The 17,367-nt window shown below is 51.7% G+C and overlaps 4 protein-coding genes across 4 annotated transcripts; 2 read left to right on the top strand and 2 right to left on the bottom strand.

Annotated features, from left to right (window-relative positions):
- Nucleotides 1–580: 580 nt before the first annotated feature.
- Nucleotides 581–5,276, top strand: ACHE_11612A (GTP-Rho binding exocyst subunit SEC3; the record flags this gene model as incomplete). The annotated part of the gene is made up of 4 exons (XM_043276201.1): nt 581–770; nt 985–3,107; nt 3,169–4,289; nt 4,349–5,276. 4 exons carry the CDS (start codon nt 581–583, stop codon nt 5,274–5,276), a joined length of 4,362 nt encoding a protein of 1,453 aa, XP_043132732.1.
- Nucleotides 5,277–6,520: 1,244 nt separating this feature from the next.
- On the top strand, nt 6,521–12,991 carry ACHE_11611A (guanine nucleotide exchange factor DCK1; the record flags this gene model as incomplete). The annotated part of the gene is made up of 1 exon (XM_043276200.1): nt 6,521–12,991. One exon carries the CDS (start codon nt 6,521–6,523, stop codon nt 12,989–12,991), a length of 6,471 nt encoding a protein of 2,156 aa, XP_043132731.1.
- Nucleotides 12,992–13,444: 453 nt separating this feature from the next.
- On the bottom strand, nt 13,445–14,608 carry ACHE_11610S (metallophosphatase domain-containing protein; the record flags this gene model as incomplete). Its single annotated transcript, XM_043276199.1, has 1 exon — nt 13,445–14,608. One exon carries the CDS (start codon nt 14,606–14,608, stop codon nt 13,445–13,447), a length of 1,164 nt encoding a protein of 387 aa, XP_043132730.1.
- A 160-nt stretch (nt 14,609–14,768) lies between these two features.
- Nucleotides 14,769–16,088, bottom strand: ACHE_11609S (aspartate aminotransferase family protein; the record flags this gene model as incomplete). Its single annotated transcript, XM_043276197.1, has 1 exon — nt 14,769–16,088. One exon carries the CDS (start codon nt 16,086–16,088, stop codon nt 14,769–14,771), a length of 1,320 nt encoding a protein of 439 aa, XP_043132729.1.
- Nucleotides 16,089–17,367: the final 1,279 nt, after the last annotated feature.

The following is a 17,367-nucleotide window of genomic DNA, read 5'->3' as shown; positions in this document are numbered from 1 at the left end:
CCCGCTCAACTTGTTCTGCTTTTGATTTCGGCCTTCGGATTCATCTTCTTCCCAGTAGATAGAGATGCGGAAGAGCCCATTGTGATCCTAGTAATCAGTATCTAGAAGTAGATGAATTAACGATTGCAGCCTAGGTCAGGCAGTGGTAGCTTCAGTACCATGATAAAAATATGAATCTACTAATCTCTGTATAATCCTCAGGCAGCTGTTCAAAGACAGTGTAACTATGCAATAGAGACGTTGATATTCCATGCGGCACTTTCCCCGAACAGCCACGCTATACCGCGTCGGGAAACCCACCCATTCTCCGTACGGAGCAGTGGCTCATGATCTAATCCGCACTTGACGACAACTTTCTCGCTGTGCCTACTCTCATCAAGCATTTAACCGTCTGTCTACCACGCGTTAATCGCTTTTAATCGCTTCCGCAGGGTGCTCTTACCACCGGAGTAACCCATTGTTTCTCAAAATCCCGTCTGCAAGGCCCGTTTTTCCGATTCTTCCGATGATGTCCCCTTGATCTTTGGCGGAGATCTCCTGAATGAACCAGGCCTGCGAGGAACACAAGAGATAAATTGCAATGATGAACGGCCAGCGCCCCCGGGGACCCCCTCCCGGCGATATGCCGCCGCCGCATCGAGAACCGCGTCGAGGTGATCCTCGCAGTGGTGGACCCGGAGATGCCAGCTTGTCGAGGGCCGAGAAATTCGAAGACGAGAAGAGACGAATTACGCAGAGCTGCTTTTCTAGAAAGGAAAGCGATGGTACTTGTATGTGGATAACGTTTACACCTTCCCCTTTTCAACAATGACAAGGTGTCATGCTTTGCTGCCCCGCGCTCCCAAGGATATAACTTGTCCCTTGCAAGGGAGATGGACGATTGAACTCTATTGTCTACATTTGATCGAGATAGCTTTGCGCCTACAGAGCTCTTTTACTAACTATCTTGCGATTTGGATCTGACAAACTGACTTCTCTCCTCAGTGGTCGAGTCCTATATAACACATGTGCGCATAACAGAAGATGCCGCATACCCTTCTACTCCTCCTCCCCCGAATTCGCCGTCCGAAAATAGAAAGGCTCGTGTGATCATTGTGGCCGTGAGAAGGTCGGGCAGAGTACGCATGCACAAGGGAAGGGAGAACAATGACGGGTCGTTTTCAATTGGAAAGACGTGGATGCTCGACGATCTCTCTGCGATCTTGTCATATTCTGCCTGGATGCCCTCAACACCATTAGAGCAGCAGCACAAACAGTGGGCTGGGAATGTTGGATTCGTGGTTACTATTGGAAAACCTTATTACTGGCACGCTAGGACCTCCAAGGAGAAGGAGTTCTTCATCGGCAGCCTGGTCAAAATTTACAGAAAGTACACTGGTGGTAAAGTTCCCAACCTTATAGGTTTCGATGACCGCGAACGCCAGATGCTTGTTGGGACTGCACCGGCAGGGCCTCCAGGTTCTTCAAGGGGTCCTGTGCCGCCACCTGTACGCCCGGAGGGACCGCCGTCTTCACACAGCAGTCGGCCCCAGTCGCCATACACGGGTCGAGCTCCTAGTCGCGATGGACCTCGAGAGCATAGACGGCCACCAGATGATCAGTCGCTACGAGCTCAGAAGAGTAGGGATCAGATGCAGAGACCTTCCACCGGCCAATCGGGCAAGGTTGCCACGCCTCCTCTTAGCCATCCGCCAGTCTTCCCTGAACAACCACCACCTCGTGCTGAGCGCCGCGCGGCCGATAGAGTACCCAAAACGCCACCAGTGCCAGCATACCAGGAGAAGAAATATAGGGACCCCGAAGAGAGCAGCTTGGCTAGTTCGCATTTCGACGCTCAGCCTCCGCCGTCGCGTGATGGGAGGATGCCGGAAGCAAGGCCATATCTTCGAACCCCAGGGTCGATTCCAAGTTCACCAGATGTCAAGCGCAGCACAGATGGTCTCCGACCGGCCACTCCAGGCTCTGTTTCAGGAGAGACTCGAAATATTCCACCAAGTCCTGCGAGCAGTCTGGGCCAGAAGTCACCTCTCAATGATGCGAACGATAAAGTGTCCATTCCAGAACCAAGCGGATTGTCCCGAGAAGTCGAGTCACCAAAAATCTCGACTGATATTCCTCCAATCGCTCCACTCGAGCCAGCGCCAGCAAACGACCATGCCACTAATGTGCCTGTGCAGACGACAGCAGCCGATCTTCCTCCAGTAGAGCCTGAGCCGAAGGAAGCTGCTCCAGAAGCAACTCCGCCGGTCGGACCTCCAGAGCCGGAGCCCCTGGAAGAGGAATCTGAGGCGCATCGTCCCGGACTTGGTCCGATGATTAAAAAGAAACAGACCAAGGATCTGGCAGGCGCTTTCCGGAAAGCTGCCACTGCATACGGAGCCTTTAAGCCGAGACCCGGGGGTGCTGGTGAGAGATTGATGGCTGCAGCCAAACAGCAAAGGGGCGATCCGGAGGAGCCGGACGGGATTACTGGTGTTGTTCCTGCTCCATCGCTCCGACCCAATGCAGCCACCCAGAGCCCAGTCAGTGAAGTTCCTTCAACACCAACACTTCAAACACCGGAGACTGAAGTGCCTCCTGTTTCAGTTAAGGAAACGCCACCTCCTCTGTCACCGGCCAGAGAGCCACCAACTCCGACGGTTGAGATTACGCAGGCTGTTGCCGAAGAGCCACCAACACCAACAATCGAAGTGCAAGAAGAGCCCAGAGATACTTCGCGGTCCACTGTGCAGGTTCCTGTCGATCAGAGATCGCGGTCAGCATCGCCATCTCCTCATGACCGTAACCGCCGGCGTCGTGAAGACAATACGATCAAGTATTGCCTGGCAATTGGAATTGATCCTAAAGTCCTGGACGGCCGTGGCGTCGACTTTGACGATATCTTGACTGATCTTGGCTGGAATGGGCGACTCAGTGATGAGAAGCGGATTGAGGATCTCGAAGCCGATGTCCGCCGTGAGATCGGACGAGTAGAAGCGACCAGCTGGTTGGGCAACCTTGAGCAGCAGGAAGGCAAGGTTGATCAGCTAGCCAAGCTGATTGACAAGACCATCGAAGAGTGCGATGAGCTAGACGGCCTTCTTACTTTGTACTCGCATGAACTTAACGTGAGCAACCTTTTTTCCCTTGACTTCCTTACGCTGCACAGTTCTAACAAAGGTTCAACAGACACTTAATGATGATGTGTCGTACATCGAGGCACAATCTCAAGGTTTGCAAGTTCAGACGGCTAACCAGAAGCTTCTACAAAACGAGCTACAAAACCTGTTGCGGACACTTTCCATCGCGCCATCTGAGTTGCGGTCATTGAAGGAGTCATCGCTTAGCAACCCATCAGGATTGAGGGACACCGAACTCGCTTTGTCGACACTATACAGAGCTATGCATACTATTGATTCTGATATTTGGCAGAACAAGCAGCGATTGGTCGATGCTGCTGGGCAGCACGGCAGTGTGGGAGTGTACGCGGACACAGAGATCGGGCAGATGCGCGCCATCAAGGAAAAGAAGGAGGAGTACCGCATCGAATCCCGGTCATTCTTGCAGCGACTTAGGCAGTTCATGGGTATTGCCTACAAGGTGGCCGAGCAAAAGAGGATTGATGCTGCTGCAGGCAGCCCGAAGGACCCTATGAAACTCAATAACAAGGCCCGCGATGCCTTCCGTCGCGAGTTGTGGGTGTACAACGCCTTGACACTTTTCGCGCGAGAAGTCAGTACATCAGAATGGAACGGATTGATGCAGCTGTATGAACAACAAGCCAAGGGACCGTACCAGGGAGAATTCCGTGACAATATCCAGGCGTGGAAGAAGGCTTCGAGAAAGCTCACCGGAGAAGAGCAGGAACTCCTCTTCACTCACCACGACAAGGAGAAAGAGAACCAGGGTGTTACTGGCATGGCGGCACGGAAATTAACAGTGAAGCGAGGCAAGACAATCAAGGCCGCAACAGGTCTCCGGCTTTCCTCTGGCGAGAAGCACCATGGGAAGATGGATCCGTGCGAAGTCTTCGCTGGTACGCTGCAAGAGACCTTGGACATGATTTGCGAAGAACAAAGTTTCCTTGTACACTTCTTCCATCTGGACTCGCTTTCCACTGTCGACTTCCCTGATCTAGTGGCTTCCGCTGCCCCTGGTGAGCGCAGATACCCGGACTTCAGCGTCAAACAGTCTCACGATCCCGATCGGGCTATGGCACGGAAGGTTGAACGCATCATGGACGAAATTTATTCCTTCTGGCCCAATGATATGCAGAACCTTGTGGATTGGGCCATCCAGGTTGATCCTTTGTAAGTGCCTTTTCCCGCTTCTGTTCAAGATGGATTGATCTAGCTAACGAAATCAATAGACAAGGGATTGGTATTCTGTTTGCGTTGGAGAAGTCAATGTCCGATCTTGATGATACGAACCAGGATTTCATCATCCATTCTCTCCAAAAGCTTCATTCCCGCTTGGTGGGACTGTTCAATCGATTTGTGGATGAACAGATCCGGGGCATCGAAGATACTAAGGTGAAGATCAACAAGCGAAAGGGAGTGATTTCATTCATGCGGGTCTTCCCCCACTTCTCTGCGGCAGTGGAGAGTATGCTGACACACCCATCGCAAGAGTTTTGCGATGTGCGGGTCAGCGTCAACGAGGCGTACAACCGCATCAACCGAGCTATGTGGGAGTCATTGAAGTTCATTGCTAAGGAGGCCCCTGGACCCCCAGGCGCTGCCGCAGTGGGTGGTGCCGGAGGTGATCCCGAGGACAAGGAAGCGCTCAACTACCACATCCTGCTGATCGAGAACATGAACCATTACATCGAGGAAGTGGATGTGCGGAACCTCCTGGTGCTGGAACAGTGGCGCGATCGGGCACACCAAGATCTTGCGGAGCACATGAAGCTCTACCTGGATGCCGTGATTCGACGACCGCTGGGAAAGCTACTGGAATTCGTGGAAACGGCAGAGAATCTGATGGCGACCAGCACAGATATTGCTAGCCGGCCTAGTCACTCGCGCTCCGTGGCGAAAAAGGTTCTGGCGACCTACGACACGAAGGAAATCCGACGCGGCATTGAATTGCTTAAGAAACGAGTAGAGAAGCATTTTGGTGATGCAGATGACCCGGGACTTAGCCGCAATCTGGTACTGAAGGTATTTGGGGAGTGCGAGCGCCGATATGAGGATGCACACGACCGCACGCGACGGCTGCTGGAGACGGTGTACGAGGGCCAGCTGGAGCAGGACTGGCGCAAGGAAGATGCAATTTCCATGTTCCGACGGACATAGTTTCTATAATTCTTTTCTTTTTTCTAATTTTTTTTTTCGTTCGAAAGTGCGAAGGCATTATGATACATTCATTGGGCGCATTGGACATGACTGGGATTATTGGATGCATTTTGTACACTGTAAGTATAGGTACGTATTCCAGACAGGACTCGTGTGATATAGGCCAGGTTCTACACCAATCAAGACGAAGAACATCTGGATCTGCAAAGAGGATTTCATAAACTACTCTGTTATTGCTCGTGTTCTGGACGATGGGGGACAGTGATTTGCCCGTGGTGGTTCAGGGGCAGCTGCTGGTCAGTGCGGATCATACATGGCCCTCATAGAAGACTAGTCCTGCGATATAAATACCATGATTGAAACAGAATCGCTAGAGCAGAAAAAAACAACAGAGAAGAAGAAACTAAGGGATAATCTGTACAGGAGAGGAACGTGGCTGCATCGAAATGCATCCGAATTGTATGGAGATTTGGTGGTGAGCAAATGGCTGGTTGATGCTGGCCAGCATACAATCCATGTTGCACACTTAATCTGAATAGAACAATAGAACGATAAATAGAGGCAAAGAATGGCTAAATATAAAACCGTTTCTAGTCTCCGAATCGACCGTTGGAATCCCAATTTGTTAGTTATTTGGGTTGGGGGTTTTTGTTGGCTTTCCATTCTGTTCCCATCCTTCGTCTTCTCTCTCCTTTCTCTCTCTTTTCTCTCCATTTCTTTCATCTTTTGATCTTCACTTTATTCTCTTCGTATTTTCTCTTTCTTTGTCTTTCATTATACATTTAGTCGGTACGTCCCTCTCCTTTTCTGCTCTCCTGCTTTCTCCACGGGTTCCTCGCAGTCTCCACCCAGCCGCTTCTAAGGGGCTCTGCGACGGTGATGGTGATGCTGCTAGAGACGCTGTGAGGACAGCGAGACCTTTGCCGGCATTCTGTTTCTTCAATGCTTTGGTCTTCTCACTAATACTGGTCATGATCTAGCTCGTTACTTTTATTCTCCGGTTCCTGACTCGCAAAGCTCGACCGCATTCCCCTTCCCTCCGTGCTCCCGCGACACGAAACGAACCCGATCTTCCTGCATGTAGCGATACCCCTCAGCTTGTCTCAACTTTCAGTTCTACTGTCCGTTCCTTTCTTCTTACGCAACTCACGGCCTACGGGACCCCTCCTCCCCCCTCCTTCCATTCCTTATATCGAACCGTGACGGACACTCTGCGGGGAGTCTACGAAACATAGTCGCAGAATATGCCCTGGCGGCCTCTGCCTCGAATCGCTTTCGCTGTCGCCATCTACCCATTTCAACCTTCCACTCCCGCCGACTTACCTCTGGAGCTGGGCGATGAACTCTACATAATCGAGCGCGGAGGTGTAGATGGAGAATGGTGTCGTGGCTATCTGGTGGCTCCGCCGTCCTTGCTGGCTGGTTTGTCCAGTACCAAGGGGCAGACACTCGAGGCTAGAGTCTTTTCTGGCATTTTCCCGCGCAATTGTGTTGAGATTCGAGAAGTTCTTGACGATAATGATATGCCCAGTCCGCGACTCAATGGGGAGCATAAGATTGGGGAGCCTCCACGGCAGCAGCAGCAACAAAAGCAACCGCAAGAACAGCAGCCGGTGAACGGAACCCGGGAGAAAGAGCAGAGAGATAGTCTACTAAGCTCGAACGATGACGACCAAGCGGTGACCGGCGAGGTATCGAACGTGGTCATCGCGAAGAAAGGAAAACCCTCACAAATCTTTATCACCAAGCTCGACGATGACAGTCAAGGGAGTCCCCGTTCGGCGAGCAGCACCTGGAAGGGTTCCCCGCTACCGTATACCCCCCTCCCCCGCGATCCTGATGCGCCCAAACCCGCTGCCCCTGTACCTATGCTCAAAATCGGCGATGAGACGCCCACTTCCCTGTCTGAACCGCTGGTCGACGAAATCGCTTCATGTCTCCGCGAATGGCATTCAACAAATCTGCATGAATTGCTCCTGGCACAGAAGTACAACTCTGTCGAGGAGCTATCGAATCTTGTTCGCGAGCTCGACTTCGCCCGACGGCAACTTCTTCACAATGTGCTTACTGGGCAGGAGAAGGAGGCGTTGCGGAATGAGATGGTCTGGAAACTGGTGCGCGGAAACAAGATGTTGAGCGGAGAGATTGTAGTCAGAGATCCTTTGCAGCGAGGCCGTCTCTTGACAGGCGAAGATTCAGCCGTGCATCTGGCAAAGCTACAATCGGAGATGTGCATGCTGGAGAGCAGCCCAATGCACCATTCTGACACGGCTGCTCTGCATCATCTGCTGCTGGAGGTCAATGCTGTCTCGGGCCATTCACCAGGTCCCGTCACGCTGGTGGCACAGCTGTGCTCCAAGTCATCGGATGCTAGTGCGCTGAAGCCTCTCTCGGAGACGTATTCTTTGGACATTCCGTCCCCGGACAAATTTGCTAGTATGGGGCAGAGCAGCAAGCTCAAGACTCTTTTCACCGAACTCTGTGCCACGGACCTGGGCGATGCGGCTGCTAATGGTAACAAGTTGTACTTGGTTATTTCCGCCCGCGCGCCAGAGACTCCATCGACTTTCAGCGGAATTTCACACCAGCCTCGTTCTTCCATGTCCAAAGATGAATCGTCGCTATCGGGGGCAGCTAGCAAACCACCTCAAGGGATCAATCACTCGGTGAAAGGCAGTCTGAAAACGCGACGCAGCATCATCTGGTCGTCTAAACCGAAAGGCATTCCCGGTGTTGACCCGCCCAAGGAGAGCCCCAAACCCCCACCGCAATCGGCAGGAAGTACCTCCAGCGCCAAGGACAGAACCACGACTCAGCCAGCGAAAGATGCCACGGCAATTCGCACGATTGGTGTTGGGCTTCTGGAGGTCTCTCAGGTCCTGCGGCAAGAAAAGGAGGCTGAGCACGTGGTTGTCAACATCTGGTCGCCGCTCCGGGATGGTGAAGAAGAAGGATTGTCTGAAGGGTTTGATGATTTGATCCGCACACTGCTACCCAGTCCCAGTGGGAAGTACATGCGGGCTCAGCGGGCGGCGCGATTACATCTCAATCTGCACCCGTTCGTGAGCACCGATGCGGATGACTTGGTTCGCAGGAACCCTACTATTATGCACAATGTTGTACAAACAAGACGGATGGGATTCTCCCAGGCCCCAACTACACCGCGGTCTGATATTTACGTGACCCTCACACAGGCTATCTTCCCTTCTGAAGCGCTTCTGTCACACCCGCATGCCGGCCAGGTGCCGGTTCCTACAAATACAGGCCTTCGTAACCTGCAGTTGACCCTGGAGGTACGGACAGCGTCTGGAGCGCGAGTCGACCGATGTGTTTACCCCTCGTCCTCGAGCAACACCGCGCACACAGCATGGCGCACGACTGTGTCTGAACGTGGCACGCCTTGGAACCAGACAATCCGACTCAATATTCCTTCCGATCAAATTCCTGGATCACATCTCGTGATGAGCGTTGCCGATGCACCCGAGTTTCCTTTTGCACTGGCGTGGATGCCGCTGTGGGAAGATCAAGCGTTCATGCGGGACGGCCCGCATTCTCTGGTCCTCCACGCTTATGACAAGCACACGTCAAACGTTGAGAATGGAAAAGGTGCCTACTTGTCTCTCCCATGGAATGCGCTTGGGAAGAATGAGTCTACCAAGGACGAAGCGGTGACTGGGCCCATGTCATCTTTGCGCCTGGAGACTTACCTTTGCAGCACCGAGTACTCTCAAGACCAAGCTATTCTGAGCCTGTTGCATTGGAGAGAACGACCTGTGGACGACATCCTGGATACCCTCCGGAGAGTGCTCTTCGTGCCTGAAATGGAGATTGTCAAGCAACTCAGTGGTGTCTTCGATTCACTCTTCGGCATTTTGGTTGAAAACGCAGGGAACGAGGAATATGAAGATCTTATTTTCCACGACCTTGTGACGGTACTTGGTATCGTCCATGACCGTCGGTTCAATTTGGGGCCGTTAGTCGACCACTATGCCGACAACCAATTCAATTTCCCATTCGTCACACCATGCCTCATCCGCAGCTACCTGCGTCTCCTTTGTGCCAACTCTGACCCCGAGCAGTCCCGAAATCTACGTTCCACTTTTAAGGTCGGACGGCATGTGCTTAAGTTCATCATCAACGCTCGGCAACAGCAGCAGGCCAAGGAAGAGGGTATTGGGATTACAAAGGTCGGATCGACTTTCAGCCGCGACATCCACACCATATTCCGATCGCTCGAGTCGCTGATGAAAAATCCGTCTCCCGCTATGGTTGGAAGCAAGACGCTTATCGTCCAGCACTTTCACACATGGCTCCCTGAGCTTTCCAAGGTGCTGCCCAAGGACGAGATGTTCATGCTCGCTCTTAGCTTCATGGACTCGTGCAAGGACGTTACCGGCATGTTGGTCCTCTACAAGCTGGTCCTGATTCAGCACTACACCCAGTTCGAGATCTTTGCTTCTGGGCAGGAACGAGAGAGTTTGATTTCCTGCTGTATCAGCTGGTTGGCTCCGTACTGGGGTGCAACTGGGCATGTTTCTGATCTATATCGGGATCAAGTTCGCCTGTGTTGCGCGATTGTCGCCCAGCTGTTGACAAAGCCGGAACCACAGTTGTACGAGTTCATGCCCAAGATCTTTGCATCGTATTGCTCCATTATCCCCGATGGTGTGGAGGAGACTGAATACTTGTCCCTGCTCTTCAGCAAGACCTTCCCGTTCCAGGTCAAAACGTGCAAGACGAAGCAAAAGTTCGACGAGGCTCTCGTGGAATTGGCGGCCGTCATGGCGGCTACGGCCAAGATCCCGAACCCGAAGCCGCTGGCGCTCAAGGACCTGGAACTTTCTACGTTCCTCACTCAGGCGTTCGAGGCGCACAATTCGATTCTGGACTGTGAAGCATACCCTGAAAGCTGGCTCAGTATGCATGTGTACAACCACCGCGCCACGGTGAAGAGTCTGGAGCATTTGGGCTCGATGATGATCGACAAATTTCTGCCAGCGCCTGATGATGCTGATACCTTCGACACTAAACTCTGGGAGTGCTACTTCATGACTCTGCTCAAGGTTGTTTCTAGTGATGCCTTGGCGCTGGAGACCTTCCCCGAACAGAAACGGCGTGCCGTGTGGAAGATCGCTGGCGATGTTCGAGAGCAAGGTGCAGATCTTTTGCATTCAAGTTGGGAAGCGATCGGCTGGGAAACAACGGACGAGGAGAGAGAACGGTACGGCTTGAGGAAGCTTGGTGGCTACCAGGTTCAATATGTTCCCAACCTTATCTACCCTATTATGGAGCTCTGCCTTAGCGTCCATGAAGGTCTGCGCCATGTTGCGGTCGAGCTCTTGCGAAGCATGATCCTGAGCGAATGGGATCTGAACCAGGACTTGTCTATCATCGAGACGGAGATCATCTCGAGTCTGGACAGTTTATTCAAGACCAAGCACATGAACGAAAGCATCCTCCAGAAACTGTTCGTTAGCGAGTTGCTCGGCCACTTCGAGGGATGCGAGACGTTTGATGAAGATCTTTCGAATGCAGTCAAGAGTCTCATCGCGACTGTTGATGAACTACTGGACCTGTTTGTTGCTTCTCAGAGTGGTTCCGTGACGGAAAGCTTCAATACGCTGAGATTGATGGAGTACATGAAAGACATGGGCCGAGAGGACATCTTCATCCGTTACGTTCATGAATTAGCCAATGCCCAGGCGGGTGCAGGGTACTCCACTGAGGCCGGTTTGGCTCTCCAATTCCACGCTGATTTGTACGATTGGGATCCCAACAAATACATTCCTGAGATCCTCAACCCTGCTTTCCCTGAGCAAAGCTCCTTCGAGCGAAAGGAATCCCTGTACTTCTCGATCATCCAGCACTTCGAAGATGCTAAGGCCTGGGCGCATGCTCTTGTTTGCTACAAGGAGCTGGCCCAGCAATACGAATACATCATGATGGACTTTGCCAAACTGTCGCGGGCGCAGGGCTCCATGGCCAAGATCTACGAGTACATTGCCAAGGAGGATAAACAGTTCAGTCGGTACTTCCGCGTCATCTACAAGGGGCTCGGTTTTGCACCTACCTTACGAGACAAGGAATACATCTTCGAATGCCTCCCAACCGAGCGGATGGCTACGTTCATCGATCGGATGCAACGGGAGCACCCGACAGCGCAGGTTATGTCATCGGGTGACATTCGCGATTACGAGGGCCAGTTCTTGCAGATTACTCCTGTCAGCCCTCAACGTGATATGAACCACCCTGTCTATCAGCGGACCAAGGTTCCTCAGTCTGTTAGGGAGCATCTGGTGATTTCTGAACCGTGCCGCTTCTCATCTACCCTGAGAAGACATGTCAACAGTGCGAATGTCGAAGAGCAATGGGTTGAGAAGGCCGTTTTCACTACCGCAGAGCCCTTCCCGAATATCTTGCGTAGGAGTGAGATTGTCTCCGTTGAGGAGGTCGCGTTGTCCCCATTGCAGACTGCACTGGAGCGGACATGGCGCAAGACACAAGAGCTGTCGCTGTTGTCACGTAAGGCGGCGGCCGGTGAAGACCCCAGCTTGACGAACCTGACAGAGGCACTTCAGCAATTGCTCGAAGTTAGCAGCTCGTCGCCTAGCTGTGTGGCGCTGTATCGTCAATTTCTGCCCGAAGCTTCTAAGAAGGATGAAGAAGGGGGTGATAGTGGGGACGAATCTGCTGAAGAAGACGCGACTGCAGAGACTCCCAAGCCTGTCGATCCCTTGGAAAGCGCTTTGGCCGTGGCGCTTATCGACCATGCCTGGGGTATCAAACAAGCTCTGTCCTTGTACGGCCGACCAGCATACCAGGCAACTCAGGCTGAGTTGATGCGCCGCTTTGAAGAGTCTTTCTCGCCGGAAATTGCATCTCTAGCACCAACTACTGTTCCGGAACCATCACCGTTGCCGTCTCAGCGCCAATCTCCGAACCCCATGGATTCCCGTCAGCAGCAGCCAGCAGGGCGGGTTAGTCCCGAGCAGGAGTTGATCCGGTCTTCGCGGGTTGGTCACAGCCGCAAGCACTCGACGAGACAATCTGTCAGTCATCGGATTGGCAGCATGAACCCGTTCAAGCGATCCCACCATGGAGCAACTGGCTCCGTTTCTACAGCAGTCGCTGAGACAAGGCAGGCGCTCGAAGGGAAGACAAATGGGATTTTGACTGAGCATGCGGAAGAAAACGGCGAGCCTGATAATGAGACTGCTACGATCAACAGCAGGACAACCAGTTATTCCCGGGAGACCCATTCCAAGCGCCGGAGCTTCTTTGGCGTTGACAAGCCTTACAAGCATGGCTCGTCGCTATCCATCGCCGCGGCCAGCATTACCACCGACGATGCACACAAGCACAGGAAGCAACCTTCACAAAGCACCTCTCGGGATACAGTGGCTAAGCCATCGCATGACATTCACATTCAGCCTGTAGCACAAAATGGCGGTCCCATGTCGCCTACCAGTCCACATGCTGGTTGGAGCACGATTCCCTCGGTGAGAGAGACGCCACGGCCGGCAACAGGACAACAGAGTGTCAACTCGATCAAGAGTCCCAAGAGTCCTACTTCGCCTAACGGTGCAGTGCATACCGGTGTCGGTGTCCGCGATTCTGTGATGAAGCGATTCAGTCTGCTCAAAGGAGTTGGACGGAAGAACAGCCGTCTTGATTTCAAGGCAGATACTCATGGTGGCTTGGTCCATGAAGAGTGAGGTCTTCTTTTTCTTCCTTTTATATGACAATTATTTCTTGCCTACATATCAATTGCCTCTCGTCTCCTCTATTGTTTATTGTTTAATGTCTGGACATTACCAATTCCCGTCAACGTTGGTTCTGGTTTGGTTTATTTACAAGCATTTCATTACCCCGTGTCTGTTGTCTTTCGCATTGTGGCGCTTTATCTTGTCATGGATGACATTCCTTTCTACTTTTCTCTTCTAATGTGATTCTTTCTGTCTGTTATGACAAAGGTCTCTTTCCTCAATGCTTGGACATTATATCCCTTTTGAAATTGTGGCGCTGATCGCAGCCGTTTCTTTTGTGTTTCACTGGTTTAATCTCTGTTGGTCTTATTGGATTCCTGTAAATTATTCAATTTATGCATTATACATATGTCAATCTATGGTGTCCTAGCTATGTAGCTATTCTACTCTGTACCTTGTAGATTATTGCCCCTCAACCGGCAAATCCAAATCCACTAACCAAGGCGCATTAACCGCATGATACCTAATCGTTACCACACTTGCATTTACAAACAACGTCTCCTCCCCAAACCTCAATCCCTTCCCCCCACCCTCGCTAGCATCAACATATAAGCACCTCTGCTCCAGCATATCCTCTGGATCGCCCCGAATCCCCTCCATCTTCTTCGTTTCCCAATCCATCCTCCCACCCCCATACGCTTCATGAATATGCCCAAACACATGCAACCTAGGCTTCGCGCGCGTTGTCGCCTTCAACAAGTGCTCACAACCAACATAACTCCCACTCGGAACCACCTCATCGTAAATCCCATATGGCGGGCCGTGCGTAAGCATGATATCCACCCCCGGATAACTGGGCACAGGATTCGGCGCTTGGACACCAAATTGTCCAACAGACACAGATGACTGGGGATTGTACCGGTCGATATGGCGCTCGTAGGGAAACGCCCATTGGCAAAATTCGGGGGTGTAGGGTGACGCATAGACCGTGAAGCGCGCGCCGTTGGACAATGTGAATGTGTACAGGCCTTCTTCTAAATATCTGATTCCGGCGGCGACTGCGTGGGGATTTGTGTAGAGGGCTTTGATCTCGGCGCAGTTCTCAAGTTGTCCATCCCCTCCCTCTTTACTGTCCAGCGCCGCTGTATACCCCAACTTCCGCTTGTGTCTCAAATACCCGACTTTATTGTAGTATTCCTCGTCAAGCGTGATATCGTGATTCCCTGCGATAACAATTTTTAGCTCCGCGTCTGCGTCTTTGAGCATCGCCAGCATTTCTTCGTGTTCACGTTTGTAGCCGACTTTGGTGATGTCGCCGGCGTGGAGGAGGACGTCGGCTTTCGGAAGCGGGGAGCGGTAGGCGGAGGATGTGGTTGACTGTGAGGGGGTCGGGGGGCTGGTATGGGTGTCGGAGAGGAGGAGGATGCGGGTCTTTCTCGTTTGAGGAGTCATCGTGGTTATGTTTCTTTGGTCGTTGGAGTAGGAAGGTGTCGGTGGTGTTGTCGTTGGCTGATAGTGGTATCGATATGGCTGATAGCGATAATGGGGTGGGTGTATGTGGGGTAGTTTATTTATAGGAGTAGTTTGCCTGGTGAGCAGAGGTAGCCTGGAGTGAAGATTCAGCATGAATTTAACAAGGCAAAAGAATTGAGAACTTATTGGGGACGAGGTGTCGAGTTGATCGAACATTCAGATGGTATACGCAATCCACGTGATGTCATACCGATCAGTCGACAATCTATAAAAAAGCTGTATTTGAATTGCCTATGCTATTTTTGTCTGTCAGCTAGGCAGTCGTTTCACTAAGAACATGTACAAAAGCTTCATCTAGTATCCTCAGGCCCTCCTCAATCTCCTCCGCAGAAACAGTAACTGGCGGCGCCAGACGAAAAACACCACCCATACCAGGCAAATTGACAATATTACAGGACAGTCCCCTTGCCATCGCCTGTTCTGAAACCGCCTGTCCAAGCTCTGGTCCGGGAGCCTTGGTCTGGGGATCAGAGATGATCTCGATACCTTGCAACAGACCCCGACCACGCACGTCGCCAATACACCAGTACTTCTCCTGAAGCTTCAAGAGACCACGACGTAACTGGTCCCCGCGATCTATAGCGCGTTCGCAGATATGATCCCGCTCCACGATTTCGAGGACTTTGTTTCCCACCGCCGCGGTCAAGGGATCGTTGAGATGCGTCGTGAGCCATAGAAACCCAGCCTCCTTGCAACCACGTTCGATCTCTGTGGTAGTACTGACACAAGCAAGCGGAAGACCACATCCCAGGGTCTTAGAGAGGGCAAGAATATCCGGGACAACGTCATCGTGCTCAAACGCGAACAAGCGTCCCGTACGACCGACCCCGGTTTGCGCTTCGTCCATGATAAGAAGCATATCGCGCTTCTTGCATTCAAGGCTCATGCGCTGCAGATATCCCGCTGGGAAGTCCAGGACACCGCCAGTGGAGAGAATAGGCTCCATGATAAATGCAGCCAGTGACCCCACGCTTTGTCTGTCAATCATCGACCAGCCAAATTCTAGCTCTGTTTCCCAGTCGTAAGAGCCGTCTGACTTCCGGAATGGAGAGCGGTACGCATAAGGTGCTGGGAAGGCGAGCTGGCCTGGCATGGCGGGCCCACCTTTTCTTCGACCGGCGGAGTAGGTCGCAGACCCGGCGCCTTGTGTTAGGCCATGGTAACTGGCTGCAAATGCAACGATCTCAAAATTACCGGTATAGCATTTAGCCATCTTGATAGCTGCTTCTATAGACTCAGACCCCGTGTTGAGGAAGAAAGATTTTTCAAGCGGTGCCGGAAGGAAGCGAGCGAGTCGTTCCGCTAGGTCCACGACAGGGTGCGTTATCATGTTGCTGAGCAGATGGTCGAGCTCTGCAGCATGCTTCTGGATGATTTCGACGATTTCGGGATGGGAATGGCCTAGGAGAGAGCTCATTTGGCCCGATGTAAAGTCGAGGATTTGGCGATTGTTGGCATCGTAGAGGCGGGTTCCTTTGGCCTTGGTGATTATCACAGGGGAGTAGGGAACACCAGTGCTCATTAGGTATTTATCTGCTCTGGAGAAGAATGTAGTAGCGTCTGATGAGGCCATGGTGCATGTCTTGTAGTCAAGTAATGGTGATAGTCTGAGGGGGAGGAAAGTGGAGAAAATATTACTCTAACAGGAGGCGGATCAAACAGTATTTATACGTATTTTCTAATAGATACATAATGCAGACTCTCTATCAGTCAATGAAAATTATTCCCGTTAGGGCTTCCGCGGAAGTCTTAACCAATCGCTGTGTACACCAGGTTGACCTCCGCGGAACAAGCTTTCCTTGATTTCAGCACAGTTTCCGTGAGAAGGCCAAAAGGGTCTCAAATGTGTTCGATGAAGGAAAGATGGCGAGTAACTCGATGACTACAGTCTGCAGAACATGGGAACACTGCCCGGGACAACAAAATGATAGCTTGTTTGGCCGTGTGCTCCCTCTCTCGACGCTTTCGTGTTCTCTCTTGCGTTGCTAGTGACAGCATCTTGAGAGCACTTTCTACTGGAACATGATAGATATGCATAAATGTTTCCGCAAGTGTCTTGTACCTAGAATTTGAGAAGCGCAATTTGGGGCCACATATAGTTGCCGTACGAAGAATCTGTAGAATCTGCTCTGAGAGTAGGCCTGCGGTGTAGATATACTATGACTCTCCTTATTTCAGCAACCTGTCTCAGTATTTATGAGCAAGTAATGGTTTTCTATGATGCTGAGGGCACCGATAGTTCCTCGCCGACTATCTCAGTGATAGCTGAGGGTTTAGTGACGAGACCTGTAATAGCGAATCCAATCATTTTGATCAGCTTATCTCCGATAGTTGAAAGCGTATATTTAGCTTTGTCGCGTTCATCGTGGAAATCTAGAAATAAAAGTCAAACCAGCGCTCATTGCAGCGATAACAGGAGTCCGCGTTGTCAACGCAAAGCCGTATGAAATCCCCGCACATAAAATTAATACACATCAGACAAGGCAAGTCCAGAGAGACAAGCCACATAACCGACAGTGAAGGGAATATTCGTCTGCTGATATTGAGGAGAAGGAGGGTAGTAGGGTTCAAACTATCGGGAGAGATCTTGAACAATCAATGTAAGCACTCTAGGAAATATCATATTGAACCCGGACAATCCATCCATATTCGTATTTTGCGCACTTGATGTCTCGGAATTTAACCTCACGGGTGGGGAGATTCTGTGCAAGCTCACGCATGATTCCGCTTGGCTTTCCCGGAAATTCCTCCAGTCTGCGGACCTTGCGTGTCCATTCTCCTGGACGCGACTTCCCTGTGAAAAATCACCTGTGCCTTCGCTTTTATAGAATAAGATCTTTTCCAAACTGGAC

Source organism: Aspergillus chevalieri, chromosome 1 (assembly GCF_016861735.1).
Source record: "Aspergillus chevalieri M1 DNA, chromosome 1, nearly complete sequence".
NCBI classification, from domain to species: domain Eukaryota; kingdom Fungi; phylum Ascomycota; class Eurotiomycetes; order Eurotiales; family Aspergillaceae; genus Aspergillus; species Aspergillus chevalieri.
Note: the sequence above shows the minus strand (reverse complement) of the source record. Positions and strands in the feature narration are given on the sequence as shown.